This window comes from Nyctibius grandis, chromosome 10 (genome assembly GCF_013368605.1).
Source record: "Nyctibius grandis isolate bNycGra1 chromosome 10, bNycGra1.pri, whole genome shotgun sequence".
Taxonomy (NCBI): domain Eukaryota; kingdom Metazoa; phylum Chordata; class Aves; order Nyctibiiformes; family Nyctibiidae; genus Nyctibius; species Nyctibius grandis.
Window position 1 is genome coordinate 3,810,514 of NC_090667.1, and position 27,034 is coordinate 3,837,547.

Below are 27,034 nucleotides of genomic sequence, written 5' to 3' on the forward strand. Positions count from 1 at the left end.
TCTGCTGACTAGAGTGCGCAGTTTGGTGTCTCAAGGACATCAACCCCCATTTTGGAAGGTCATAACAGGAACATGGAGAACCTGGTGAGCTCATCCTGGGGCAGGCAGCCCTGTGCTCCTGGGGGAAGATGCTCTTCTGAGGATCTGGGGTTCCTGCTCCTTCGGGGCATCCGGGAGAGAAGCTCACAGGTCTATAAACCAGCTGTGCAAATGAGAGGGACCTTGCCATTCCCAAAATGGCAGTCTGGAGTGGGGGAGACAAGGCAGGAGCCTATGTCTGAGTGCTTGGCCCTGGCATGGCGCGGGAGCTTTGCTGTTCTTCGCAGACAAATTGCAACCGGCTGCTGTTTTCAGAGGACTCGGCAGTTGGCAATGCCTTTGTTGTGATCTCCCTCCTCTTTTCATTTCACTTTTTAAGAGCTTTAAGCCTTTCCCTGGCAATAAATTACTATAGCTGGTAGAGGAGGAGTGAATTTTAAGGCTTATTCCCTTCTGGGGCCGCAGGGTCTAACTCTGGCCTGGAAAAATGTACATCCATCAGATCAGGCTTTGCAGCCCTAAATCTTTTCCCAGAGCTGGGGAACCAAGTCACCCCTTTCTGGGGAGAGCACAGATCACTCCTCCCTTTTAAACAGAGCACTGGAGGCCCTTGTAGAATACCTGCATTTCATAGAGGTGCAGCTGGGAAAGGCTTGGGTTAGGCAATACCTAAGAGGGTTTGAACCTCACCTTTTTCTCAGGAAGACCTGAAACCTCTACTTCTTGTCTTCTAGGCTGGAGTCATGAGCCTTTGCAGGTAAGACTTCACGATTTACCTACTTAGATGGAGGCAGCAGTGAGGCGCTCCCTGAGGAGAGGAAACCCGGCTGCGGAATGGTTTTGTGTATTTTATCCAAGAGGCATTAATGCTGTTTATACTAATCAGATTTATTTACTGTGGGGGAAAAAATCATTGTAAATACGAAGTGTTTATTATTGCTAAAGACTTCTTCTGTTTGGCTCGGTGGCTTCTCGCTGGATACACTTCAATTCCCGTCCTTTGCGGAGCAGCTGCCTGTCCTGGCCGTTGCCCAGTCTGCAAATCCACAGGAGGGTTTTGCAGAAGTCTGTCCCTAAGGGCAGGTTGCCACAAAGGACCTCTTCTGCTTCCCAGGAGTATTTAGGGAGGAAAGAGCCCTTCAGATTTGGTGTCTGTCCAATCAGTGCAAATTCATTACAAACATTGGGATGCTGCGGTGAGTCAGGTTGGATAAACTGGGCGCTGGGTGACTCGAGCCTTCCCTGCCCCTTTGTGTATAGCACTGCACAGGGACCTCAGTAGTTCATCATTTGTCCACGTTTTGGCCTCTTTAGGACTTCTGCACGGCAGTGACAGCCTCAAGTGAGGGTTTGACTTGTCTGCTGCTGTTACCTTTACAAGCACTGAATGCTACTCTCTGCCCTTGGCTGGAATGGAGGTTTCCCACGTGAGCTGGTAGGATGGCTGTGATGCCAGGGCTGGCTCCAGGGCCAGGCTGGCTCCTGGGCGCCTGTCCCACCGGCCAGGGCCAGCACCTTTGTGTCTGCGACCCTTCAGAGCAATGGGGTGGCATGTGGCTTGCTGCAAATCTCACCCCTGGGCTTCACCCCAGAGCCGTATGTAACACAAGCAACCCGGCCAAGGGGACATGCCAAGGGCAGCCTTATTGCTCCTGCATTAGTTTAAAAGAAACCAAAAACCTCTCACCATGGGTGACCCCTGACAGTGCTGGAAGGCCCCCGAGGAGGGGGCTGTGACACCAGCAGGCACTGAGAAGGTGCCAGGCGGCACAGCATGGGGTGGCATTCAAACAGGCTGCGGGGCAGGGCAGGGCTGGCCGGGCGGCAGCCAGGAAAGCTCCCTGGGGTGGGGAAGGAGGGGGCAGAGGTGCTGAGATCGGTGGGACCCCCGGAGCGTGTCAGTCCAACCACCCTGCTCTGAAAGGGGGAGGAAAAAAAGTCCAGAAGAAGAAGAAAGAAACGATTGTGGATGAAACGCTGAGCTGGAAGGGAGGATGGGGACGGCCCTGGCTGCTTTCTGCTCCCGCAGCGGCGGGGCTGCGGGTGGACCGGCGGACGGACAGATGGACGGACGGGTGAGTGGGTGGGCGGGTGGATGGATGCCCTTCCCGGGGGGCGGCCCCCTCTCCCCTCCCCTCCCCGGGCCGGGCGGTGGCTCCGCTCCCCCCCGCGCCGCCGCTCCCCGCCCCCGCGCCGCCGCCGCCGCATTTAACGGGACGCGCGGCCGCCGCCGGCCCGTCCCGTCGCGTCCCGTCGCGTCCCGGCCATGGCGCACCCGCCGCTGCCGCTGCTGCTGGCCCTGGCGCTGGGCCTCGCCGCCGCCGCCAAGTCCCCGTACCAGCAGGTCCTGCAGCACAGCCGGCTCCGCGGCCGGCAGCACGGGTAAGCGCGGCCCCGCCGGCCCCGGGGAAAAATAGAGGGGAGGAGGGGGGGAAAAACTTTTTTCCCCCTCCATTTGCACCGGGGCCGGTGGGCAGCGGCGGCCCCGCAGTGGTGGCGGCTCGGCCGCCGTCCCGCCCGTCGCCGGGCCCCGGCCGTCGGGCCCCGGGGGCGGCGGCGGCGCCGAGCCCGGGGCTGTGCGGGGCCCCCCGCGGCTCGGCCCTGCCCCGGGGGCAGCTCGCTCGGCGGGGTCTCTAACCGGGGTAACGAGTTTGCCTTTCAGCCTCGGATAACGACTCCTTCTGTCACCCTCGAATAACTTTCTCTGGGTAACTTTCGTCCTTTCTTTCAGGATGCTTAACACTGCCGATGTCATTTTAATGATTCTTTATCAGCCTGTCCCCAGTAAGGAAAAAAGGGGAAAAAAAAAATCCTTCGATTTTGAACGGTTAAACATTTTGTGGAAGGAATTGTCGCTTTCATGAATTTATAGAAAAAGAAAGAAAATTGGTTCAATGGCAGAGTAGTGTGTCGGGGGAGTGGGCACCAACTTAGCTAGAACCCCCAGTAAGTGTGGAAAGTTTTCATGACAAAAGTAATCACTTATTTACTCATAAACCTTCCGAGATAAGGAACATCCAAAAAAGTGCATGTAGCCCTCTCTTGCTGGATGAACAATATGTTATGGACTGAGTAGTTTGAGTCTTCATTGATAGGCAGAAAACTAACCCACTGTTAATAGTTTTTCCCACTGTTTTTAAATTTTTTGGGGAATTAGGAAGGGTGAAAGGATGACAGACCTTTCAGGTGGCTTTTGCCTCTCACGGTGGCGACATTGATTGAACTGTAGCTTCCATTCAGATGGATTGCTGAAGGCAGGGTCATGAAACTCTTAAAAACCTCAAGACTTTAAGTACTGCAATTTGATCCATCACGTGGCAGGGATCCAGGTCGGTATTTGTGCAAAGGGGTGTGCTGTTCATGTGTCTAATCAGGTACAGAATCCAACAGACAAATCCTGGGCTGATGTCTATTTGTAAAATCTCAATAATGAAAGAATTACAGTGATTTACTTACAAATACAGTGAGTCTTGTTCTTCATCTCTACATGATTTGAAACTAAGTACCCAGTTCTGCTGATAGCCCCGAGGCAGAAGCTTGCTCAGACTCAGTGAGTTAGTTCAGTCCTGGTGTAAATCAGTGCACTCACCTCTGCAGAAAGACGCCTCTTACTCCCTGTATGATCAATCGAGGCACAGGGTAAGACGTGGTTGCGGTCCATGCTGGTGCCTGGGATCTTTGGGAGATGCAAGGAGTTAGTGTGCTAGGGTTTCCAGATGAAGTGAAGTTACACTGAGAGAAATCCAGCCACAGCACTTTGCTCACTGGTCCCTTTCTGATGGAGGGAGCAATTTATACCAAGCTAATTCTTAAACACCAACTGAATTTTGAACATTGATTAATGATGTGCCAAAGAGCTACAGCAACACAAAACCAGCCCAAAAGCTCTGGGATGTGAGGCGTGTTGTTTTGCTTGCAGGAGGGAGCTCAGGAGGGATGTGCAACCAGGACTGCCACCCTTTCTGCTGTGAGCATCCCCCCACACCGTCAATGCTCCTATTGAGCCCAGAGCGAGTTGGGTGGCAGAGCTTGGCTCTGCAGCAAAACTTGTACATCTTAATTAACTTTTTTTTTTTTTTAAATGAATCAGCTCAAGTCTGGGAGAGGAGCTGAGAAGTATATAAAGAACATTAACATTTGAAGATGAAAACCTAGGAGTGCTCTCCCCAACCCCCCCTGGCTTAGTGGGCACTACATGGTGCTGGGGAGCTTCATGGACATAGTCATGGCAGGTAGCTGGGGCCGTATGGTAGGTCCTGCTCTTCTCTGCCCCTTCCCAGAGGGCAGCCCCTGCCCCAGCAGCTCCCAGCTGCTGCCTGCCAAGTGGAAGGCTTCAGCTGAAGGGGAACAATAGGCAGTTTTATCCTTGAGTCAGCGCGGCTGGCTGGGAACGGCGTGGCAGAGGTGCTGCTCTCCAACGAGGAGAGGGGAGAGTGTTGACAAATTCATTTTAAGCCAGACTGGGCAAAGGACCAGAACACGAACCGTGGGGAGCCGCTACTACAGCCTGCCTGCGGGAATCATTGATAACACGGCCCAGGGGGGGATTTTTCCACGCTGAGGAAAAACTGGGAAGAAGTTTTCCCCAATAAAGTCAAGGAGGGAGCAGCAGCCCTGCGGAGCTGCGGTGCCGGGCGGGGAGGAGGGAGCAAGGCAGCGCGGGGTTCGACGCTGTCCTGAAGGCGCAAGGGTTTTCTTGGCAGGCTGCTCCCGGGGATACGGGGGAAGTGATCAAACAAGCCTTTCAGTAGCCAGGCTTGTCAAGATGAATATTAGCGGGATTGTCCACTGCCGTCAGCCAGACGCTGCAATCGAGGCAAGGTTTGGAATTTCCATGTAATTGGAACCATATTTCGGCGCGCCGGGGCTGGGGTGGCTGAGGTGGGCTGAGTCAGGGAGCACAGACGTCTCTCTAAGCGATGATTTGGCGTGGAAATTACTGAGCCCAGGCCAGTTTGCACCAGCTGAAAGTTTGGCTTTGTGATTTCTAACTTTTTTTTCAGTAGATTCTTTCTCCTTGTCCCTCACCCTATATATATATATATATATATATATATAAAGGGAATTAAATGCTTTCATGCAGAAACAAACTACGATTACTGGATATGGCAGTAGCGAGGGAAATGGTGAGCCTAATTTGCCCAGGTCCCACGGGCCCTCACTTTCCCCTTGGGGCAGGACGAAGGTGCCAGGGCCGCGCAGGGTCGGATCCTGCCTGCGCAGGGCCCTGCAGCAGCCACATCAACAAAGGCTCATTGAAGGCAAGCCAAGCTCCCGCTGGGACTGCCGCTGGAGGTAGCCAACAGATAGGAGACCCTCATGTTAATTCATGCTAATGATGGGCAGGCTGGCCCGTTTTGGAGAGAGACGAATGTGGGACACCGGTGAAAAGGAAGCACGGCCACGGGAAGACGTGGTGGTCAGGCTGCAAACTCTGCTTTTGTTAATTTTGGTAGGCAAGTGGGCAGCGTCTCGGTCGAACCCAGCGTGGTCTGTTTTCACAGAATCAATCAGGTTGGAAGAGACCTCTGGGATCGTCGAGTCCAACCATTGCCCTGACACCACCATGGCAACTAGACCAGGGCACTAAGTGCCATGTCCAGGCTTTTCTTAAATGCCTCCAGAGATGGTGACTCCACCACCTCCCTGGGCAGCCCCTTCCAATGCCTAATGACCCTTGCTGAGAAGAAATGCTTCCTAATGTCCAACCTGAACCTCCCGTGGCAAAGCTTGAGGCTGTGTCCTCTTGTCCTATCACTAGTTGCCTGGGAGAAGAGGCCGACTCCCACTCCACTACAACCTCCCTTCAGGTAGTTGTAGACTGCACTAAGGTCACCTCTGAGCCTCCTCTTCTCCAGGCTAAACACCCCCAGCTCCCTCAGCCATTCTTCGTAGGTCAGACGCTCCAGACCCTTCCCCAGCTTGGTCGCCCTCCTCTGGACTCGCTCCAACACCTAACAGATGAACAAGACCTTTACAACAGCATCTCCGGGCCCCATCCAGAGTTTTCATTTGCGCAAATGAAAACTCTGCCTTGGACGGCGCAGAGCTCTTCTGATGGGCTGAAGTGACAATTTATGTATTTTGCTTAATTATTTGTTTTCCCTCCATCTGCCTGGCAGCCAATGCTGCACATACTTTTGGTGCTGCTGCCGCAACTAGGGCATGGTGTTGGTGTTGGGAATCCAGTCTCAGCTGAGCTGAGCATCCTCAGCTTGCTTGGGCGTATGCTACAGCTCTGGCTCAAGCCCAGAGGCAGTCGGTGGCCTTGCAGCCCAGATCCATAAATCATATCCCATGCACTGACCGTGCATTGCCTACATCCGTGGCCAAGGCTGCTGGCCACGAACCATGGAGATGGTGAGCCAGGCTGAGCAGGGAAACGCTGTGCTGGCCAAATGAGCAGCGAGTAAAGTCCCAGCTCCTGTTTGACCACATCTTTGCTCGCAGTGACATCACTTCTTAGAAAGCTGAAAGGCTGCAGTCAGCTCTCAGCGGGGTTAGTCACGCGTGTAACGCCAAGCGTCTGCTTTTCTGGTTGAGAAGGAGCTCTTGGTGCCTTATGGGCTGATACAGCCACTGTCAATCCGTGCTGTCATACTCGGTGTGTTGAACCCATAAGTGACAGTGCCACTGCTCATTTTCCCCATCAGCAGCTCAGCATCCGTGGCCTGAACAGGTTGAGTCTGTCATACAACAAAAGTACCCGTTCTGCTTTTGGTGCAAGTCAGTCCATGGGCTGATAAATATCTGGCTTGCTTTATGTCCTAAACAATAAAATAATGGGGTTTTTTTTTGAGTTGTTGCGTAACTTCATCAGGTTTTAGCTGGGATCCCAAATTTTAAGTAGCTGTTCACCATGGAAATACTGATGAACGTATTATTTTTAACTTAATTACTTTGTATTTTGGTGAAAGGTGGAACATGGAAAAAAGTCAAGATTTTTGCATTCAGTGAAGAAAGAGATATCCTGGCAGAGTGAAGAGAGATCTCTTTCACTGCTTCCTCCACTTGGTGATAGTCATTACACACTCAGGTCGAGCAAGTTGACTTGCAGCTCTCAAAGCTTCCTCCCTTGCAACCCCATCAGGGCTTTTTGGGTGCTGTCGGGTGGGGTCTGGCTCCATGTTAGGAGTCAGCACCGAGAGGAAGGAGGCTCACCAGACCCTCTTCTGCTTTGTCATTACCTGTAGCCCCAACGTGTGCGCGGTGCAGAAGCTGATTGGCACAAACAGGAAATATTTCACCAACTGCAAGCAGTGGTACCAGAGGAAGATCTGCGGGAAGTCAACGTAAGTACCCGAGCACTGGCCAGGGTCTCCCTGAAGACCCCGTAGCGGAGGTGGGTGCTGGGTGGGAGAAGCAGACGGTGTGACAGACGTGGGATGTCAGAGCCCGTGGTGTGGGCTTAATGTGTATATGTGTTAAGAGTTGTTTTAGCCTTTTACTCTGTAAGAAATATTTGTGTTTTTCTCAATTGGCAAACATGATCCTAAAACGCTTAGATGTTAAGAATGGAAAGTACCATATAAATACAAACCCTGATGGGTTTTTTTCTAATTGCATTTCTATATATACTTACAGAGCTCTCAATGCTGTAATGAAGTGTGTACCAGATGTTTGCTGGTAATTAGCTGTGTCTCTCTCCATCCTATGCTCAATGCTGCCTAGCTAAAAAAAGGAAAAAAAAAAAGAACTAAAAGGCAATCCAGAGCTGATGGATATTGGAGAGAACGTAAAATTCATCTGCACATGTTTACTTTGGAAGGGAAAAGAGAAATAAAGGAAAAGAGGTGTCAGTTTTAGCCAACACTCTGTGATGGCTCCACCAGGAAAGTTAATTAGACTTGTAGGCCAATTCCACATTTAAAATTGCAAACAATAATATTCAAGTAGCTGTTCCATAAAGTATCTGTGTAAGCAGCCTCGGGACATTCTTTTGAACGATGTACTCAGCAGATAATTAAGGATATGCATGCTTGACTATCTGCCAGGCTGTAGATCAGGAGCGGGGAATCTTTTTCCTGGTGTAGGCCAAACTGGGCCTTCAGACACGTTTGCTGGCCTCCACTTCAGCACGCACCACCATGTTACCCAGTATCAGTGCAAAGGTGGTGGCCATGGGGAGCAGAGCTGTGGGCCAGGTCTGGTCCTGGATCTGCAAGGTCAAGAAGAACAAACAGCAGAAAATCATCTTGTGTTTCTGATACGGTCCAATGTAAATCGTGATTAGATCTATAGGAACATGTTCTTTACTGCAGAATGAGTAACTTCTGTTTCCGTAGTCAACAGCAGACTTTGAGATCTTGAACTGTGGTAAGCTATATTGCTTTTGTTTTGGTTGCCTTCATGGGTTTAGCTGTGACTTTAGCAGAGTCATCACTGTGCATGGCTTTTGGCCTTTCATCATGCTACCCATGAATTTGTCTAAAAGAGGAAAATTCTCTACTTCACGAGGATATATTGCAGGATGTATCATGTAGTGAGTACACATAATGGTTTCCCTCATGTCCAATTGTCTTCACAGGAAAAAAAAAAAGAAAAAAAAGGGAGAGGCAATATTGTAAAAACAAACAAACAATGCCACCCCCTCCCCTTAATTCTACAAGACCATCAAATCTGGGAAGACTTAATTTGGGTGATTAGAGTGCAGGCTTTCATCTTGGCTGAATGGTGTTTTTTTTGACGTAAAATGGACAAGATTATGGCATGGCAGTATGGTATCATTGCCTCTTCTGATAACAGAGTAGCTCAGTAGGTCTCCAAAGAAAACATGACTCAGCTGTGGATGTGGGAGAGCTTTGCTGTTACAGTCACTGAAAGGCAAAGCGATCCAGCCACAGATTTCTTCAGCTCTGAAGTAAATGAGAAACTAACCTCATGTAACCCAAGTGTGCAGCTGTATTTGGCAGAGACAAACTCATCCGTTTATCTCCAGAAAGAGGTGGAACAACTGGCATCTGGCACTATTTCATGATTTCAGAGGAGATGGGGTGATCTCCTCTAACCTCATTTTCCTTTTTACCCAAGTGTCTAATCCAACGATGCATCACCGAGAGAAAAGCACACAGAGCATTAACCTGCCTGTTAACCTATGAGATAATGTTCCCATTATACATGGAATTTGCTCACTGTTCTTCGCTTTGCATCATCTCCACAATGGGTGTTATTGTTGTCTTCTCTCTTCCTAGTTGTTTTTGAGCCTGGGCCCTACTTTGCCCTTTAGCAGTGCTTGTGCAGAACAAAAGACACGTGCCTTGACTCAGATTTTCCAGAGGACCCTGGGACAGCTCTGATTACAAACGTTTGCTGGCGATGGCTCCCACTGGCCGCAGTGTTCCTGGTGTATGGAAGCAATCAGGAGTCATTTAGGCCATAAAGGACATGATGCGTTATGCTGCAGCAGTCAAGTTCTTAAACCAGTGTCAGGGGCCTGATGCTGTGCCGTGCTCAGTGCATCAGCACCCAAGAGAGGGCACGGTTAATGGTGCTCAGCGCAAACCCTTGAAAGTGGCCTGTTGCATGGGACTGAGCTGGTCCATGAGAGGTTTTGAGAATACCAGGTGCCTTTAAATCCCAGAAAGAGTCAGGATTTGGCATGTTCATCAGCATACCTGGGTGGATCCAGCCTTTGCTTGGGATCCGTAGTCAGAAGTCCTCTGCTGAAGCTGTGTGCTTGGTCTTCCCGTTGGCAGGGGGATCCACTCCGTCAGCCCAGGGGGGATGGTGGAGCTGGATAAGCATGGTCATTTCCCTCCTCCTCTGAAAAGGTTTTTCCCACCTGTGAGAAGAGCAATCCTGGGATAGGAGATGCTTGACCCATCTCACCTACTTCACATTTGACCTGTCTGTTATCCTTCTTATTTGCTTAAAGGGTCAGTGGTGCCACAAGTTGGATGTGTGTTGGAGGTGCAAATACCTGGCTCTAGGAAGATAGTTTTGACTGCTTCGATTTATTTTCTTTTCCTGCTCTGAGCACTGTTTCAACCAGGTAGTGTGGAGGGAGATCAGTGAGAGACCAGGTGCTGCAGAGGAGCAAAGCTGAGCTCCTGCAGAGCTGACTCAGGGCAGAGAAATTCAACCCTGAGTGAGGAAGGCAGAAAAGTTGCTGCAAGCCTGTAGCATAACTTCACTCCTTGTTAGATGATCACATCCTGCGACTGGAGCAGCAAGGAGAGCCAGCTGGAAAAATGCAGGTGTGCCTGGTCTTTAGTCTTGTCTCGAGGTGCATCACCTTTCGGTCGCTGCTCCAGGCTCATGGCTGAGGGTGGTCACAGTCACCTGGGGGTGCAGTGGGCACCGTGCTGAGTTGCTCCATAGCTCTTACCAGAACCAAACCGGTTCTGGCCATGAGGCAGGGGCTCGGTGGCGAGGCTTTGCAGGCTTGCTCCTTGAGTGGTGGCGTCTGGTCCATGGGGGTGGAGTGCTCTGCTGGGGCTGGATGTGCACGATGGAAATTTCAACTCATGCATCAGAAGAGGACTCTTACCTCTTTATCTGCTTTTTTCTTTGTTTTTCTTCTCTTTGCTGAAGCATTAGGTCACGCAGTTAGGGAGAAATTAGATAGAGGATTTATGTACATTTTTTATCATTGCGTTACGAGCTGATGAAGTGAGATAAGACAGTTGGCAAGAAGTCTGACACTGCTTTGATTTTAATGAGCACTGAAACAAGATTGTTTTGGTAATTAGGTAATTTTCCACTGTTGGTTATTCCAAAGCCAAAGAAATAGTTTACTTAGAGTATATTCTCATCGTTGTGCCTGTGTTTTTTGTATTTTTCTACATCCCTTATGCACTGGACTCATTCTTCCAGAATTGGGGTTGCAATTGGATGTGTCCACACACACATTTTTTTGTCTTGAGAATGAAAAGTCAACCTACATAAATTTGTTTTTTGATTATTTTTTGAGGAATAACTAGTGGCAGTAAGTTGCCCCTTAATATGTTCTTTTTTTTACCGTTTTAAATTAACTTTCCTTTTCTTGTCTGATGTACTTTCCTCAGTTCAGGAAAAAAAGTCACTCTCTGGCACTTACTTTACAAAAACAAAACATATGGGTTTTATTACAGGAAATTATTACAAATGGATCTTTATTCACTAATATATGTTTAAGCTTATTTTTATTACCTTGAAAAATGCACTTAAAATTTAATTTCAGATCCTAAGAATGCAACAGCAGCGGAACAATGACTAATGAAAGCCAGGGAGCTTGCTGCTGCAGTCAGATAGATGTTTAAGAAATACAGTGCTTTGAAACCAGAGGCTGAAAAAAAACTATAGATTTGACTCGAAATTACTCAATGAGGAGGTCAGGAAGTTGTGGGCAGAGGTGATGCAGAGCGGACGACAAATGCTCTTCGTACGAGGGCATTGCTTATGGAACCCACGTCACTGGCACCAGCCGTGCCCCGGTGCAGTGGTCTGTAGCCACTGAGCAGACACCAGAAACGGGGATGGACTTGGCAACTCCCAAGGCTTTTGTGCAGAACCCGCTGTGCGGTGATTGCGAGTGTTCAGTGTTTTCTCCCGTGAGCTGTTTGCCCCTGGTGATGTGAGAAATCCTCCTCCCCGGGCAGCAGTCTGTGGCTCCAGCCCAGCTGGAGGAGGACATGTCAAAGGAGCAGCCTTCCTCCCATAGGCATGTGTAGGGTGCCGTGGCATCGAGATGCAAAGTCCTGCAAGTGGGGCAGAGCAGCCTTCAGCCACGGCTGTGCTGCTCCTCCCCGAGGCCTGGATGTTGCTGCAGGACCAGCTGGGAGGATGCCCTGTGCCCAGCCCCACGCAACCCCTTGAACGGTGCCCACGTGCCTTTAGGTGGGCCAGGTGGACTTGTGCTTCCACCAAGACCACCAGCCATGGGAGGGCAAATGGCTGAAGCTCTTTTTACAATCCCCATCTCTGGCTCCTTGTAGGTGCAAACACTTGGCTGAGCACCTCTGTGTTCACCTGGCCCTTTGAAGAAGTTTTCTGGTACTCGGCCAGCTCAAAACACTAGCATGGAAAACGTGTCCCAGCTGATGTGGTAGGTCACCTTCAGTGAGCGAGTGAGACTGGGGGGCTTGAAGGAGCCCCTGCATGGGTGGAGCTGGCCCCATTACTGGCCTGGGTGCTTCTTGCTGTTAGCTTCCCTTGTGGGATGGTGCTGGAGATGCCCACGAACCTCCTGAAAAGCAGGTGGCACGGTCCCTCCATCCCTTCCCAGTGCCCTCCCCTCCTGGCAGGCGCCCGGCTGCTGGGGCAGCCCCGAGCCTGGAGCCCCGCATGCTGCGGGCTCATCCTGCCCCTTCGGCACAGCTCATTAATCTCCGATCGATCTATAAATAAGCCTTTTAAAGCCTACGTCAGCACTCAGGAATTATTTATGCTGAACTTTGGAGTGATTTCTCTTTAATCAGCTCTTCGTCTTTGATTACAGGTCTGAACCAAGGGAACTGTCTAGACTGGATTTAGTTTCTAGGGTGAAAAAAAGAGAAATCGGAGGTAGGGGAGGGAAGTGGCGGGGGGAGAAAGTGTGTGTTTCTAATGAACACAAGACGGGGGGGCTGGGGAAAGCGGAGCAGCAGGGTGTTAAGATCTCCAGTAGTCAAAGGAAGGGATTGCTTTAGGCAAACTCTTTCCCACATGGAATATATAATGTCTAGACAATCAGTCTGGGTTTGCTTTGTAATTCCCTTAGGAAACTGTGACACAGAATTTATTTGCTTCTGTCACAGGAAAGCAGGTATTTATTTCACTTACTGGCTCTTAATTACCCTGAAGAATTCCCTCTTAAACCCCAGGCATTTCCACTGTTTGTTAACAGTGTTAAAATGATGACAAATATCTGAAGCTTGAGGATTTTCCTTTCTCTTTGAGTGAGTGTGCTGAGGCTCGGCAATACAGCATCCCACTTGTCTCCAATCCAACCGGGAGCACAGAGGAAACACTTGTGTTTAGGAGGAACACCTATTCCCTTGCTGTCTCAGCTCATCAATCAGCCAGCCTTGCTCCTTTCACAGCAATGTAAGAGCAACGGGTGAAAGAACCCCCCGTGAAAAATAAACAGGCAACTTCTGGATTGATTTTTTCCTTTTTCTTTTTTTTTCCTCCCCTGTTAATATCAAAACATGTTCCATTAAATGGCCAGCTTTGAGAATCAGATGACTTTTATTTCCCATTGACGGGATGATGGACACAGCGTTCAGGTACCTCTTGCTTATTTAGGGTCTGCAAATCTGCAGGACGGCCCCGAGTCCCCAGGATGGGGGTCTCTGGCCCCTTTGCTTTTACTGGGGGATAGTGCTTGATCAGAGCAGCAGTTTGCTGCCAGCAAATAATTTCTGGTGGTGGACAAGAATGGGGTGAAATGAAGGGGAAACACCTGGCTGGTTTGGTGGAGCAGCCGTGCCGGGGTTGCAGCGTGTTGTGACAGCAGCAGTCAGTGGGGAGATCCCCAAACCCCGCGGGAAACATGCCCAGAGGAACCAGCACCTCAGTGTCTCGCGTGTGTTGTCTGTTGGGAGCGTGGCATCGGTTTCCATCCGCTGTTTGTACAAAGACTCCTGGAAATGCTGTTTTGAAAAGAAATTGTGTCTGGTTTTGTTCTGTGGAGAAATTGGCAACATGCAGCCCCGAAGGAGATGATAAAAATTGTGGTTTGTCTTTTGTTCAAGTCTATATTTCTAATGAAAAGTCTGCTTAGAAACATCCCCAAATATGGACGGACACAGAACTATAGCAAATGGAGAAAAAGCAACGAGACGCCGTCAGTTAATCTGCCGTATCCATCTCTTATTTCAGGGTAATCAGTTACGAGTGCTGTCCTGGATATGAAAAAGTTCCTGGAGAAAAGGGCTGCCCAGCTGGTAAAAATATGTTTGACATTTTTCAGACTTCTTAAAATTATACAGCTGCCTAGTAAAGGGAAATGTTAGAAAATTACTCAAAGTGGATTTGATTTTTGCAATTTGTGCGCTATATTGCCATGAACAAGTCAAAAATGGACTCAGCAGAGCGCCAGCCGAGTGCCAGATCAGCGCCAAAGCATGCAAAATGTTCCAGACAACTTAAAACCTTGGATATAATTAAACTTAATCAAGCATGGGAGGGCCATAGGGAACTACTTATTCCAACCAGCAATATAGCTGTATTAGAAATGCAATACAAAGGAATGATAGAGTAGCAGACGGCTCTGCCAATCTCTGCTCATTTTTATTTTGGCAAGCACGAGTTGAGCAAAATTGCATTTAGGAAAAAATACTGGTGGGGGTTGGGAGGGAATTAACTGGGTTTATTGAAGAAAGACATAATCTGCTTTTGCTTTCTGAACGCTTCTTTCCACAAAAGTTTGATGCCGCCCAGTTAATCACATGGGCTGGTGCAGACGGGTCAGTGGAGACTGAGACCAGGGGTGAGCTGCCAGCTCCAAGCACCAAAAGCCTGAGTGCAAACAAGGAGAGGGTGAAAGCACTGAATATCTTTGCTCGCCTCAACTCATATCCATATAAATCCAAAGTAACTCCATGTAAACCTGCAGAAATGCAGTAGATCCTGGATTACACTGTTGTAATTGAGGCTGGAGCTGTCAGGCTATGAGTATTTATTATCTAATTAATGAATAGATATGAGTTCCCTGACGTGCTTCATTTCCCCAAGCATTCTCACCATTTAAATTAAAGTCTCCTTTAATTCAGCACAGTGCAGGGAAGGATGAATGATGTGTTGGGAACATAACCTTCTCTTCTTTCAGCGCTGCCGCTTTCCAACATCTATGAAACCCTGGGAGTCGTTGGGTCTGCCACCACGCAGCTCTACTCTGACCGGTCTAACCTAAGGCCAGAAATCGAAGGACCTGGAAGTTTTACAATTTTTGCCCCAAGTAATGAGGCCTGGGCATCCTTGTCTGCTGTAAGATATAATTCCTCTTCTTTCTCCTCTTCCTCTGGCTTTCTCTAGCAGAGGTCCAGCTATGCAGGGGTCTGGATCCAGCCCTGTCTAGTAGAACAGACACAGTCCTGATGTGGGAAGGACTATGAATTTCTAAGATGGGAATCGCTGTACTGGGCCATCAGCTCCAGAGCTTTGTTTCTGAGAGACCCAACACTAGAGAGATGTGGATGCTCTCCAGGGGGTGGATGGAAAAATCACCTCGTTCAGTTTTCCCTGCTTCTCACCATTAGAGATTGCAATAAGACCTGGAGCAAGAGACTTTCCATCGCTTTTGTTTTTTCTTGTTGACCCTTACTTTACCACTCTGGTTGTTCTTAATAATTTGCACAAGTAGCAAGTCCCAGCTGGAGCCTTGGTAACCCTGCAGCCTTCCTGCATCAGTCTGCTCCTATGCTCAATTACATATAAATTTCCTTTACATTGGTTTGGATTTTCTCACTCTGTGTCTTGTGAAATTTCCACTCCTGAAATCGTCACTGCTGTCCTGCTGGTGCTCCCATCCTAGTGGAGCATCTCTGTGAACAGGAAGAGTACTGACTGTACAACCCCTATCCAGTTACATCCCACGTTTAAATCACTTGTCCATAAATATCTAAGAACAACTGTTGGGGCAGGGAGGGGGCAATCTTTTTGGCTGTCTCCACTACCAAGTCTCTACCCCAAACCTGCGCCAGCAGAGCCCTTTGCAGGGATAATGCTGTTGGGGAAGGTCTCTGGAGTGTTTGTCCTTGGCCCTGAGCAATGCCTCTTGTTGCCTTACTGCTCATTTTGATGCAGTGATCCCACACTGGAGCTTGCTGCCATCACCCCTTTGCCTGCCAAGGACGGGGGTGCCAGAGCTGCTAGCTGCTCTTGTAAGGCAAAAGATGAAGATTTACAAAAGTTAGAGCTCTTAATTTGCACAGATGGCTTAAGGCTGAATACATCACTTAATACACACACACACGTGTACCTTGGAAGCACCCTGGATGCAGCCAGACCTCCTGGCTCTTTCCAACAGCCCGCTTAATTGCACTCAGCACTGAAAAATGAATTTTGCTGATTTTTCAGGAAACTCTGGATTCCTTAGTCAGTAATGTTAACATTGAGCTGCTCAACGCCCTCCGCTACCACATGGTGAACAAACGGGTCCTCACGGATGATCTGAAACACGGGACCACACTTAACTCCATGTACCAGGAACTGCCTATCCAGATTCACCACTATCCTAACGGGGTAAGACATTTGTATTAAACCTACCCACAGTGGGCTTGCTTTTCTCCTGCCTTGTGGCCCCTGCGCTGTCCTTGGACCTCCAGGAGTCTGTAATGCTTGGGTTGACAGCTATTGATTTAGGATATATATTTAGAAGGAGCTTGAAAAGAATATTTATAAGCAGGTAGTTTCATCGATGCTGTTGCAGGGACGTTGCCCACGTTGCTGTGTAACAGTATGCTTGCCTAAGCATTGGTTCTTGCATATTTTCTTAGTCTTGATGATTCAAGGTAGACAAAACCACTGATTATTTTCAAAGCTCTTTAAACATGAAATGTTTCAAACATTCTTGATAAAGCATTTTCATTCTTTGGGTGTTTTTTTAGGAAACCACATTTCTGCCCCTGCTGATTCAGTATTCTAGCACTCGCTGCATTTGAAACAGAAGAACAGCAGAGGCTGCTTTACCTTCTTGTTTTAGTGCTCATAACGCCCCGTGGCTCTTTCCCTCTGCAGATTGTCACTGTGAACTGTGCCAGGCTGTTGAAAGCTGACCACCATGCCACCAACGGGGTGGTTCATGTCATCGACAAAGTCATCGCCACCACTACAAACAGCATCCAGCAGATCATTGAGACAGAGGAAAGCCTGGAAACTCTTCGGGTGAGTCCACCCCACGTGTGCTCCAGGGCTCCTTAAAGGTGTTCAGTCATGAAGAGCTTGCTAGTGCCTAGGTGCTGTGACTCTAAAGCTGATCATAAAATCCTTGTGCCAATACAGCTTATTTTGCTTTAGGAAGAGAAGAGTTTGGTATCAGCACAAGTAGGGTTTTATGGGAATAATTGTCACCCTGCTATTGCTCTGAGTAAAGAGATGTAGACTGAGTCTGTCTCCTCACTCTCCTATGGGAATCTCAGCCTTAGGAGATACTAAGTGTTCAGATTTGATGAGTACCAGTTTATTTGCCTTGGTATTTGCCAAGTTAAGGAATAACTTAAAAAGCACAGGGGTTTTGCAGTTAGCCAGCTGTGGGTTCTGGTCTGAATTCTGCACTACTGTGACCCTTTCCAGGCATATCAGGGTATTCAAACTAGCTCTCAGTCTTGCCAAAAAAAGGGCTCTTGTACTCACATTTCTGGAGCACAAGAGAACCACGGGGCCAGGTCAAATTTATAAAGGGACCAAAGTGCTGAAAGAAGCTATTCAGGGTTTTTTGGAAGTCCTTTGATATTATAAAAGCCTTAATAAATCTGGCCCTTAGTGTGTGCCTGGACAAAGATGCTGACCTTTGTATTCTGGCTGAATGTCTTTTCCCCCCTCTCCTCATTTCTCTGAAGGCTGCTGTGGCTGCTTCTGACCTCAACAGCTTGCTGGAAAGCGAAGGCCAGTACACGCTCTTGGCTCCCACCAATGAAGCCTTTGAGAAGATCCCACGAGAAACACTGAACAGGATCCTGGGGGACCCAGAAGCCCTGAGGGGTAAGTGCTTGTTTACTGAGCCCACGGAGAGACTGAAGAGTATTTTGCAGTTCTTCTACATTCCTTCTCAAGGACATCTGAACGACTCCTTGGTACACTCTGACAACAGCTGCAGTAAACACATCTGACAAACTCTAGCTTTTTAAACTGGACAGCCCAGACTCCTTTGGGTGTAGACATGGTAGATGCGTAGATGTGGCAGAGAGGGTGTTACCCAGATATGGAGGAGGGGGCTGAAGCGGTCCCTTTCCCAAGTTTTCCTTTAGCACTCCTGTAGGTGACGGTGATTTCTATCAGTCCAGCAAGATGCAAGAAAACCAGTATCGATTCAATGTACCTTCCCCTGACAAATGAGTTGAATAACCACACGAAGCCTTTTGAAGTTGACAAACGTGTATAAAAATTACTCTTTTTAGGCATTTAATTTCACAGGCTGATGAATTAAAAGCAGAACAATTTAAAATGACTGCAGATGTTTTGGAGTGGAGCCCCATACAGTGCTGTACAGGAGGCCCTTGCCGCTGAACAGGACCCCTAAAAGCTGCAGTAATTTTATAGTTGATTTTTCCAGCTCACTATGACACTTGCTTCTCTTACAGACCTGCTGAACCATCACATCCTGAAGTCAGCCATGTGTGCTGAGGCCATCATCGCTGGCCTGACGATGGAGACTCTGGAAGGAGACACCTTGGACGTGGGCTGCAGTGGGGAAGATCTGACCCTCAACGGGAAGCCCATCATTGCCAACAAGGATGTCCTGGCTACCAACGGCGTCGTACATTTTGTTAATGAGCTGCTGATCCCAGACTCAGGTACTGGTGCCTCTCTGCATCTTTCTGTTGCCTTTCTTTTGTCTATTTTGTCAAAGAATTACTGGATTTAGAGGGTGTAGATATTTTGTAGTGATGGCTGGATTGCCTTTAATGCAAGGTTACTATGTGTTGCTTTTCTTTTCAGCTAAGACCCTCTTTGAGTTGGCACAAGAATCTGAAGTTTCCAAGTCTACGGACCTTTTCAGACAAGCTGGTCTCAGTTCTCATCTAACTGGCAGTGAGCAAGTGACCCTCCTTGCCCCAGTGAATGATGTGTTCAAAGGTAAACTGGGGCGTAAATCCCTTTCTTCCATCAGTTTGGGCCACAGATCTTCAAACAGTCTTCAGACAAGTTTCAGTGCACAAGTATGCAAATCCACTCTCAAATGCCTCAGCTACAGGCAGTGGCATCTAGCTTTAAAATTAAAAACTGGTGTGGGTAATACTCTATATTTGGACATTTTTAGTGTCTTATTGGTCGTTTTAAGTGAATCACTGATCCTTTCCATACTTTTTGCTGCAGATGGACTCCCCATTCTTGACAGCAACATGAAAAACTTGCTTCTGAACCACATTGTTAGAGACCAGCTCTCCTCTAAACATCTGTACCATGGACAGAAACTACAGACTCTGGGTGACAAGGAACTGAGAGTCTTTGTGTACCGCAATGTAAGTTCCTGCAGCGTGCAGTGCTGTATATGGCTGAATGATGCTTGATGTCTGTGATGTTATGGTTATCATGTGGAAAGTGTTATTGAACACTCTGGAAAGTATAAAAATCTCTTTCAAAGCATATATTAATAATGTCTTTTTCCTTCAATTTTGGTTGCAGAACCTTTGTATTGAAAATGCCTGCATTGCTGCCCATGACAAGAGAGGACGCTTTGGGACCCTGTTTAGCATGGACAAAATGTTGACTCCACCATCTGGCTCAGTGATGGATGTTCTCAAGGCAGACCATCGCTTCAGGTGACCTTTCTGCTCTTTCTAAGTGCTAGTTAGGAGCAGAAGAGCTGCCAAAGCAGTTTCTATTTATTATGGGTCGTAGTCATGACTATATATATTTTTTTAACATAAAAAGAGCATCCAAAACCATGGTCTCATCCTGAAATTACAGGGAGCGAGACTTCAAATAACCCTCCAATGAACTTGAGCCAAGAGTGTGTGGTCCCCCTTATTACAGTAAGAAGCTGGCTCCAAAGCCATCTCTGCCCATCAGAGCCGCTGTGGCCAGGCCTCTCTGTCTCCTCACTACCATTTGGTCCCCAAGGATTCAGCATTCCTTTGCTTTGCCGTTTCTCACACGTTCTGCTTGGACCTCACAGGCTCATTTCCTACCTAATCAACTTTTTAGTTAATTTATTTGCTGGACCCCAGCAGGATTTTGCAGTTGTAACTTCACAGCACTCTTTTGTACACAACATGCAGTTGCTCCAAGACTAACAGAAGTAGTTTATGGTGAAGTGTTTTATGTATGTTTGTCTTGCAGTACGTTGGTGGCTGCGATCCAGTCTGCAGGTCTAACGGAGAACTTGAACAGGCCAGGTACCTTCACGGTGTTTGCTCCAACAAATGAAGCTTTCCGAGCCATGCCCCAAGGGGAACTGAACAAACTAATGGGTGAGCATTTTTAGAGCATTTAGATGAAGAGCTGCTGTGTGTTATTGGCATGATGTGGGAGAAATGGCTAAGTTTCTCTGCCATATCTCCTCCTTTGACCCTGTCTGTTGGAAGCATGGGCTTCCTACACAACTGGTTTGGACAAGCCCTATCCAGCAGAAGGCTGAGGATGCACAGAGTGGCACTGAACTCTCACACAAGGTGTGGGCATGGCTTTATACTTTCCTAATGCTTGGAAGACATGTTTGTAAGTGTGTGCTACAAACTTACTATGACTTAAATTTGGCTGTGCTGGCTGGTGTAAGCAAGATAACTCAAAGGTGTTTCTAGAGGAACCGATGAGGCCTCCGCCTTTCTCAGGGATGGAAGAAGTGAGAATGTGGCTGTCAACCGCATAGGATCAGGGTGTCTAAAGTAAGTTTTGCAAATAGAAAACCTGGTCCACGTTCAGCCTCAAGTTACACTGTATGAAATTTAAGTAGGAAAAGGATGGAGCTGTTGCTCCATCTATGTGTACATGGACAAAGCAGAAAGTCCAATCCGATCCTGAGAAGACAACAAATATTCCAGTCTAGCACAGAGAAATATCCTGAAAAGCACAGGCGTGCAGGCTGGGCATGGAAAAAAAAGCATGGGAATGTTTAATAACGCTCTTCTGGATAAGCAGCACAATCTTTTATTTTGTTCATGTTGAAAACGGGCTGTGGTTGGAAACAATGTCAGGTATTTGAGTGTGATGTCTTCTCATCATTAAAGCCCAACCAAACATTGACATCATCATTTGGGAAGCATCTGCCCATGGTAGCTGGTTATCCTTTTAAGTGCAGGGATGAGGAACTGGTAATATCAGACTGCACATCCAGTCTAGTGCTTAATGTATAAATATTTCACAACTGTTTTACAGCTATTGTAAACGGCTGCGGGAATGAAGTATCCCAGATGGGGACACTTCAGATGTTCTTCTTTTTTCACGCAAATATTTAGCTTACGCTCCTGATGCAGAAGTGAATCATGCTGGTGAGGACGTGCAGTGTGAACTGTGGCCACCCTAGAAAAAGTGTAATGGAAAAAAGCTCACAGTGTATTCAGATATGGGCAGCGAAACAAAAAGTCCCCCTTGCTGAAGGAGCTGCTCTGGTTTCATAGATGGAGGCCATCTTTGGCACTAGGTGTTCCCCATCGCCTGTCTGTGGGTTGTGTCAGCGACATTGCATCCTCTAAAGCAGAAGATGGAGGAGGGCTGTGGGCCCGTGCTGTGCACGTCACTGCCTCTTCTGGAAAGTAGATGGCGAAGGGGAAGCATCTTATCTTCCTAAGGCTCATTTCAAAGCACAGCTAGATGAGTAGAGCCTCAGTGGGGTGGGGATCAGGCCAGCAATCTGCAAGCCATTACTGACATTTCTCCTGCACTTTTCCCCTTCCTACCCAGCAATCCTGCAGTTTCAGCCGTGAAGGTTATTGCCAAGTGACGCTGGCACTGGCGAAAATATTGACGTTTGCAAATACCCGAGTGCTCTATCTGCTTCCTTATTTCACATAGGCCTTTTCTTCCCCCGCCCAGACTTCCTTGGGAAGTGAAAGCAGCAACAGAAGCAGGTTCATGCCGTGCACAGTGAGGGAATGAGGGACTGAGAAAACAAGAGATAGGGATTTCATGTATAGGGCAGGTTTGGTACGTACCAAGGTGGGACATTGGAAGAGTGTCCTTCTGGACTCGCTGGGATCCTGACCTGTCCAGGCAGGAATGGCCTCAATGTCCTAACCAGCCCCCAGCCAAGGTCCTTCTGCCCAGCCTTTTCAATTTTACATTTTTTCCTTGCACTTTCAGGAAATCGTGATATTTTCCATGTAATCTCATTCCAGCACAACATATGGGAAGCAAGTGCTGATGCTGTTTTGCAAATGTAAATGTTTTCTTCCCCCAGGTAATGCCAAGGAACTTGCCAACATCCTCAAGTTCCACGTGGCTGATGAGATCCTGGTGAGCGGCGCAGTCGGTGCCCTTGTGAGGCTGAAGTCCATGCAGGGAGACAAACTGGAAGTCAGCGTGGTGAGTCACCTCGGATGGGGTTCTGCGGTCAGCAGAGCTGTGGTATGTCTCTTTAGCTGTCCATGTCGAGGACTGAAGTGTGTCTGTGCTCATTTGGATGGTGTGGGAACCTCTTGTAAATGTGCGCCCAGTCCCACCAAACAGTGTTTTCTGGGCTGTAGAGGAGGAATCGCTGCCATGTCTTCAAGTCAACAAGCTGTCAGTCTTGAAATGTGGTTTTCTTCAGCTTTCTCCCCAGAAGACCAATTGTAAATGGTTTCCAGGAGCTGTTATAAATTTAACCCTGAGTCATGGGGGAAAAAGCATAAATAAATTAAGCGAATAGCTTGTTCAGCTAACACATCTTTTTTAGCGTAACAAAAATGATCTCTTCATGGGCTCCCTTAACGCAGCAGGATTTATTTAGATGTATAATTTCATCTCAGAAATTCTGTGCTACATTAAAAGAATGTAGGATCCTCTATTGAGGAAAACAATATATTTCAGAAAATAAATAACTCAAGACCCACTCTGTGTATAAGGAAGAAAATGCAGGACAAGAATGGAAAGGCCAGTGTTTCCAAGGGCATTGAGTTGGCCAAATTGCGTGCTAGACTCTTCTTGTGTCCAGTCCTGCCCTGCCCTCTCCTGGTGCCATCTCCGTAGCCATCCCTCTTGGTGCGAGCAGCAGCGCCCGCTGCCACCAAGGAGCTGGTGGACGTGCTTTGCTGCCGCAGGACGGTGTTCCCAGCCAGCGCACCGAGAAAGTCACAGAGTCACAGAATCACAGAATGGTTAAGGGTTGGAAGGGACCTCTGGAGATCATCTAGTCCAAAGCAAGTTCACCCAGAGCACGTTGCACAGGGTCGCGTCCAGGCGGATTTTGAATATCTCCAGAGAAGGAGACTCCCCACCCTCCCTGGGCAGCCTGTGCCAGGGCTCTGCCACCCTCAAAGTAAAGAAGTTCCTCCTCATATTCAGATGGAACTTCCCATGTTTCAGCTTGTGCCCATTGCCCCTTGTCCTGTCACTGGGCACCACTGAGAAGAGTCTGGCCCCCTCCTCTTGACACCCACCCCTAAGGTATTTGTAAGTGTTGATAAGATCCCCCTCAGTCTTCTCTTCTCCAAGCTGAACAGTCCATGCTCCAAAGCCTGCCAGCCACACCAGGACAAACTGCTCAGGCTGTAATTTGGTTTTATATTCTCCTTAATTGGCAAGAGGAATGAAAATGCCTACAGCCATCCAGTAAATGAAGGGATGCAAAGTGAGGGCTTTTTTAATAAAATTGGAAACCACTGATGACAAAAGTTTCTCATTTTCTACTTTTTAAAATTTTTTTCTTTTCCTGAACAGAAAAACAACGTCATACATGTCAACAAGGAGCCTGTTGCTGAAAGCGATATCATGGCCACAAACGGTGTGATTTATGCCGTGAACACTGTCTTACAGCCTCAGGGTAGGTCCATGGTTAGAAATATCTAGAGCCACGCTGTTAGAGCAGAGCTGCTTTGGGAGGGAGAGGTGACACATGGCAATTGCTTCAGTTTAGTAAGGAGGATTAATCTGCTCTGGGGTTTTCAACACATCCTCCAAAATACTGGAAGGAAGCAGCCTGTGTGCTTTGAAGAGTATTTCAATGGTATCTGTGTCCCACCCTTAGCTTCAAGGCCGCAAGAAAGAGGTGACGAGCCTGCAGACCCCGCATTAGAAATCTTCAAACAGGCATCTGCGTTATCCAAGGTAAAAGAGAAAAAAATCTCTCACTGCAGAACTACTGAAATTACACTTTGGTAATAATGATTGGAAGACAATGTCACATTCAGATTTTGACTTCCAAAGAGAGCGAGTGTATGTGTTTCATGGAATGAGCAATCCTTGCTTCTTACATGATTTAATTATATAAGAAATAACACATTTTGCAACATGAAGCCTACAGTTTGCAGCACACCATGAATGCAGCCTTGGCACAGCACTATATATATGTCCACCTCCAATAATGTATATATTACTGAGGAGTCGTTCATCCATGAGGCTAGGATAAATATATTGACATGCAAACTGTTCTTATAGCTGTTGATTTGTTGTATTTATGCAAACCTTATCTTTTCTTTCCATGCAGGTTTCTCAGAGAAATCCTCGACTAGGTAAAACAACTTCTCTACCTTGTTTCTAATTTCCATTGTATGTCCCTGTCCCTTAAAGACAGGTTTATTCTGTTGTCTTGCGTCAAGCAAGATGTAGCATAACCAGGAGGGGAAAGGAGGGGACAGGGAGATGCTGTGTGTCGGTCCCACCCAACTCAGGTCTTCTCCTTGCAGCACCTGTCTACTCCCGGTTACTAGCGAGGATGAAGGAGAACTCAGGTGGATTCTGAGCCATGTCGTGAGCAGCTGCAGTCAGCGCCTCCATCCCATCCGCTCCGGCTGACAGAGAAGGACAGAATTGTTTTTAAAAACCAAATATCACCCTTAAATTTATTTTTGTTTCCAATGAAATGGATAGGAAAAATGAAAAGCCATATATATATGTATATATTTTAAGACCGTTTTTATTTGGTTTTGACCTTAAAGTTCCCACACTGAGGATAGGTTTTGGGTTTGGGTTTTTTTTTTTTGGTGGTTTTTTTTTTTACAAAGTAGTCACTAATTTGCAATTTTTAACATACCCAGTTTGGGGCTTGATACATACATACGAGGGCAGGTGCTTAATTCCGCCCTGGTTCAGGAGCTCAGAGAGATGCTCAGAGCTCGCCTTGGTGCTGTCTCACCAGGGGAGTCCAAGAGGGGCTGAATCACAGCCCCGTGTCCAGGCTCCCGGTGGTACCTACTGGCACTGCAAACTCCAGGCTCCCGCAGCGGGAAGCCAGGGATGGTGTCACTGAAACCCCCCTCCAAACCAGTGCCAGAATTGGGAAATTTTGGCCAGGATGACTTGGCAGAAATTGTGTATGTTCAGCTTTCTGAGCAAATACATCACCTGAGGCCAGCTGTAGGGCTGGGCGAGCAGCGATTGCTTTGGAGGAAGTAAATTTGTTGAATTTGTTAACCATTACTCAAGCAATTTTTTTTTCTTTTTTTTTTTTAAGCAAGCATGTGTTTCCTTCTTCCCCTGTGTTTTAAGAATCTTCCATGAAATTCTGAATTGAAGGCTTTTAACCAAAGCCTCTCTATTGACATTGAGGAAACTGCATAATTATAAGCTATGGTTTGAGCTGTTCTTTTTTTTTATTGGGTTTTGTTTATGCCTATGGGTTTAACTGTGCTGCATTTTGTTCACGAGATTGAAATGAGAGTTCTCCCTGGCAGAAGCCTTCCAGCAAATGATTCATTTTTAATAACGGTTGGGTTTTTTTAATAAAAATTAAAAATAAAATCAAAAATATAAATATGACAAGTGATGATAATGCTTGTTTGTTTTTTTGTTTTGAATTGCCTGATGGCACAGTTTGACCACCTGAGCACTGGGAAGGAGGGGGGGTCAGATTCATCCCATCAGGGCTTTATATTCACTCCGCGGCCAGTTATTACCTTGGTGAAACCCAGGATTATGAGGCAAAAAAAAGAAAAAGGGTATCAAGTGCAGAATACAAAAAATCCAGATTGTTTTGGTCGCCCTGGTTGAGAAACACTCTGGTAGTTTTTCTTCTATTAAAAGCCCCAACAGAAACGCCATATGCTGTGAGCCATCTGCGTAACTCAGACGTGTGACAAATAATCAAGCTCTGCTTTTATTTCCCTTCCCCAACCTCCCACCTCATCTTTTTATTTTTCTAGCATGATGCAGTCCTGTTGTTTAAGGCTGGAGTGGTAAAGGGGAACCCTTTGAGCCACCTATTCCCAGCAGCGCAAGGAAGAAGAGTCGTTATCAGGGGACTGGCTCCAGGGGGGAGGCTCAGCTTTTTGTAATTAGAATAATTAATTACTAACTCCTACAAAAGCCTGAGAGGGAGGGAAAACCATCTTGCTTCTTGCTCAGTAGTAGCATGTGCAATTACAAGGGCAGGGTCTTTCCTTTTTTGTTGTTTTGCTTTGCTTTTTTTTTTGTCCTCCTTGATGCTTCATGACTAAGTGATATAAAGTCCTTCACAACTTGGGAAGAAGATCTGATCCTGTTCTTGGTGAGTGCCCCTCACTGGTACCTTCTTGGTGTCTGACCTGGTGACCAATTAAGTGTTTCTTTGCAAAATGAAACTACTTGAGTAGGGGGTGCTTTGCTTAAATGTACATAGTAACTACAAGAAATCCTGTCTACTGGGAGAGCAGTTTTCATCTCCTCCTGGGAATACAGCCCTGGCTTTCCACTGCCTGGTTTATGGGCAGGTGGTGGGGATGGTGGTGATGCAGCTATAGTCTCCTTCATGTTTTGTATATGGCCTGACTTTGCTAGGCTTGCTTTGAGGAGGACAGCAGGTTTACGAGTCCCAGCAGAGTTTACAGTGTGTTGTCCTTTCAGTCCAGTTCCCTTTTTGCTCTATCCCATTGCTTCTCCTCCCTGGCCCTCTGGCAGTGCTCCCTCCCTTGCTTCTCCTGCTGCCTGCTCCATCCTCTGCTGCTGTGGGGTGCCAGCAGCAGCTCCCTGCAGGGCTGGTGTCCCTGTTGTGTTGCTTCTATAACGTCCCCAGGATCCCACACCCTGGGAAGCCATTCCAGGGTGCCTTCCCACAGGATCTCTGCTTGGAAGCCCCCCTGGGCTCTGGGGTCTCCAGATGACAGTTCATGTTGGTGGAAACTCTTGAGATGACTTAATTCCCTCCCTTTCCCTGCTCCAAGTTGGTTTCTCACCCCATGTGCTCAGGGAGGGTTACCCAGATGGCTTAGATCAACAGCAATGGTTGAGCTGCTTTAGCTGATAGCAGGGACTGCATCTCTCACTTTGATTCAGTGACGCTTTGGGGATGTTTTCCCTCATTGATATTCACCCCTGTTCC

General features: G+C 47.7%; 1 protein-coding gene across 2 annotated transcripts; it reads left to right on the forward strand.

The window, feature by feature from the left end:
• The first annotated feature begins 778 nt into the window (after positions 1-778).
• On the forward strand, positions 779-25,504 carry TGFBI (transforming growth factor beta induced). Of its 2 annotated transcripts, none has more exons than XM_068408777.1 (17): positions 779-796; positions 7,233-7,331; positions 13,822-13,886; positions 14,771-14,928; positions 16,021-16,185; positions 16,681-16,827; positions 17,502-17,643; positions 18,243-18,455; positions 18,601-18,738; positions 18,979-19,124; positions 19,288-19,424; positions 19,945-20,075; positions 22,001-22,125; positions 23,461-23,563; positions 23,768-23,847; positions 24,227-24,251; positions 24,426-25,504. In XM_068408777.1, the coding sequence occupies exons 1-17, from the start codon at positions 783-785 to the stop codon at positions 24,479-24,481; spliced, it is 1,944 nt and encodes a 647-aa protein (XP_068264878.1). In that variant the 5' UTR covers positions 779-782; the 3' UTR covers positions 24,482-25,504. The 2 variants fall into 2 exon arrangements, with proteins under 2 accessions (XP_068264878.1, XP_068264877.1); XM_068408776.1 differs by lacking the exon at positions 779-796 and adding an exon at positions 2,295-2,421.
• Positions 25,505-27,034: the final 1,530 nt, after the last annotated feature.

What these genes read in the sequence shown, in the direction of transcription:
- TGFBI (XM_068408776.1), top strand. Translation starts at nt 2,306, where the DNA reads ATGGCGCACCCGCCGCTGCCGCTGCTGCTGGCCCTGGCGCTGGGCCTC. An exon ending in CCTGGGCATCCTTGTCTGCT is followed by an intron (nt 14,929 to 16,020) that starts GTAAGATATAAT and finishes CTGATTTTTCAG; the next exon opens with GAAACTCTGGATTCCTTAGT. An exon ending in ACAAACTGGAAGTCAGCGTG is followed by an intron (nt 22,126 to 23,460) that starts GTGAGTCACCTC and finishes TTTCCTGAACAG; the next exon opens with AAAAACAACGTCATACATGT.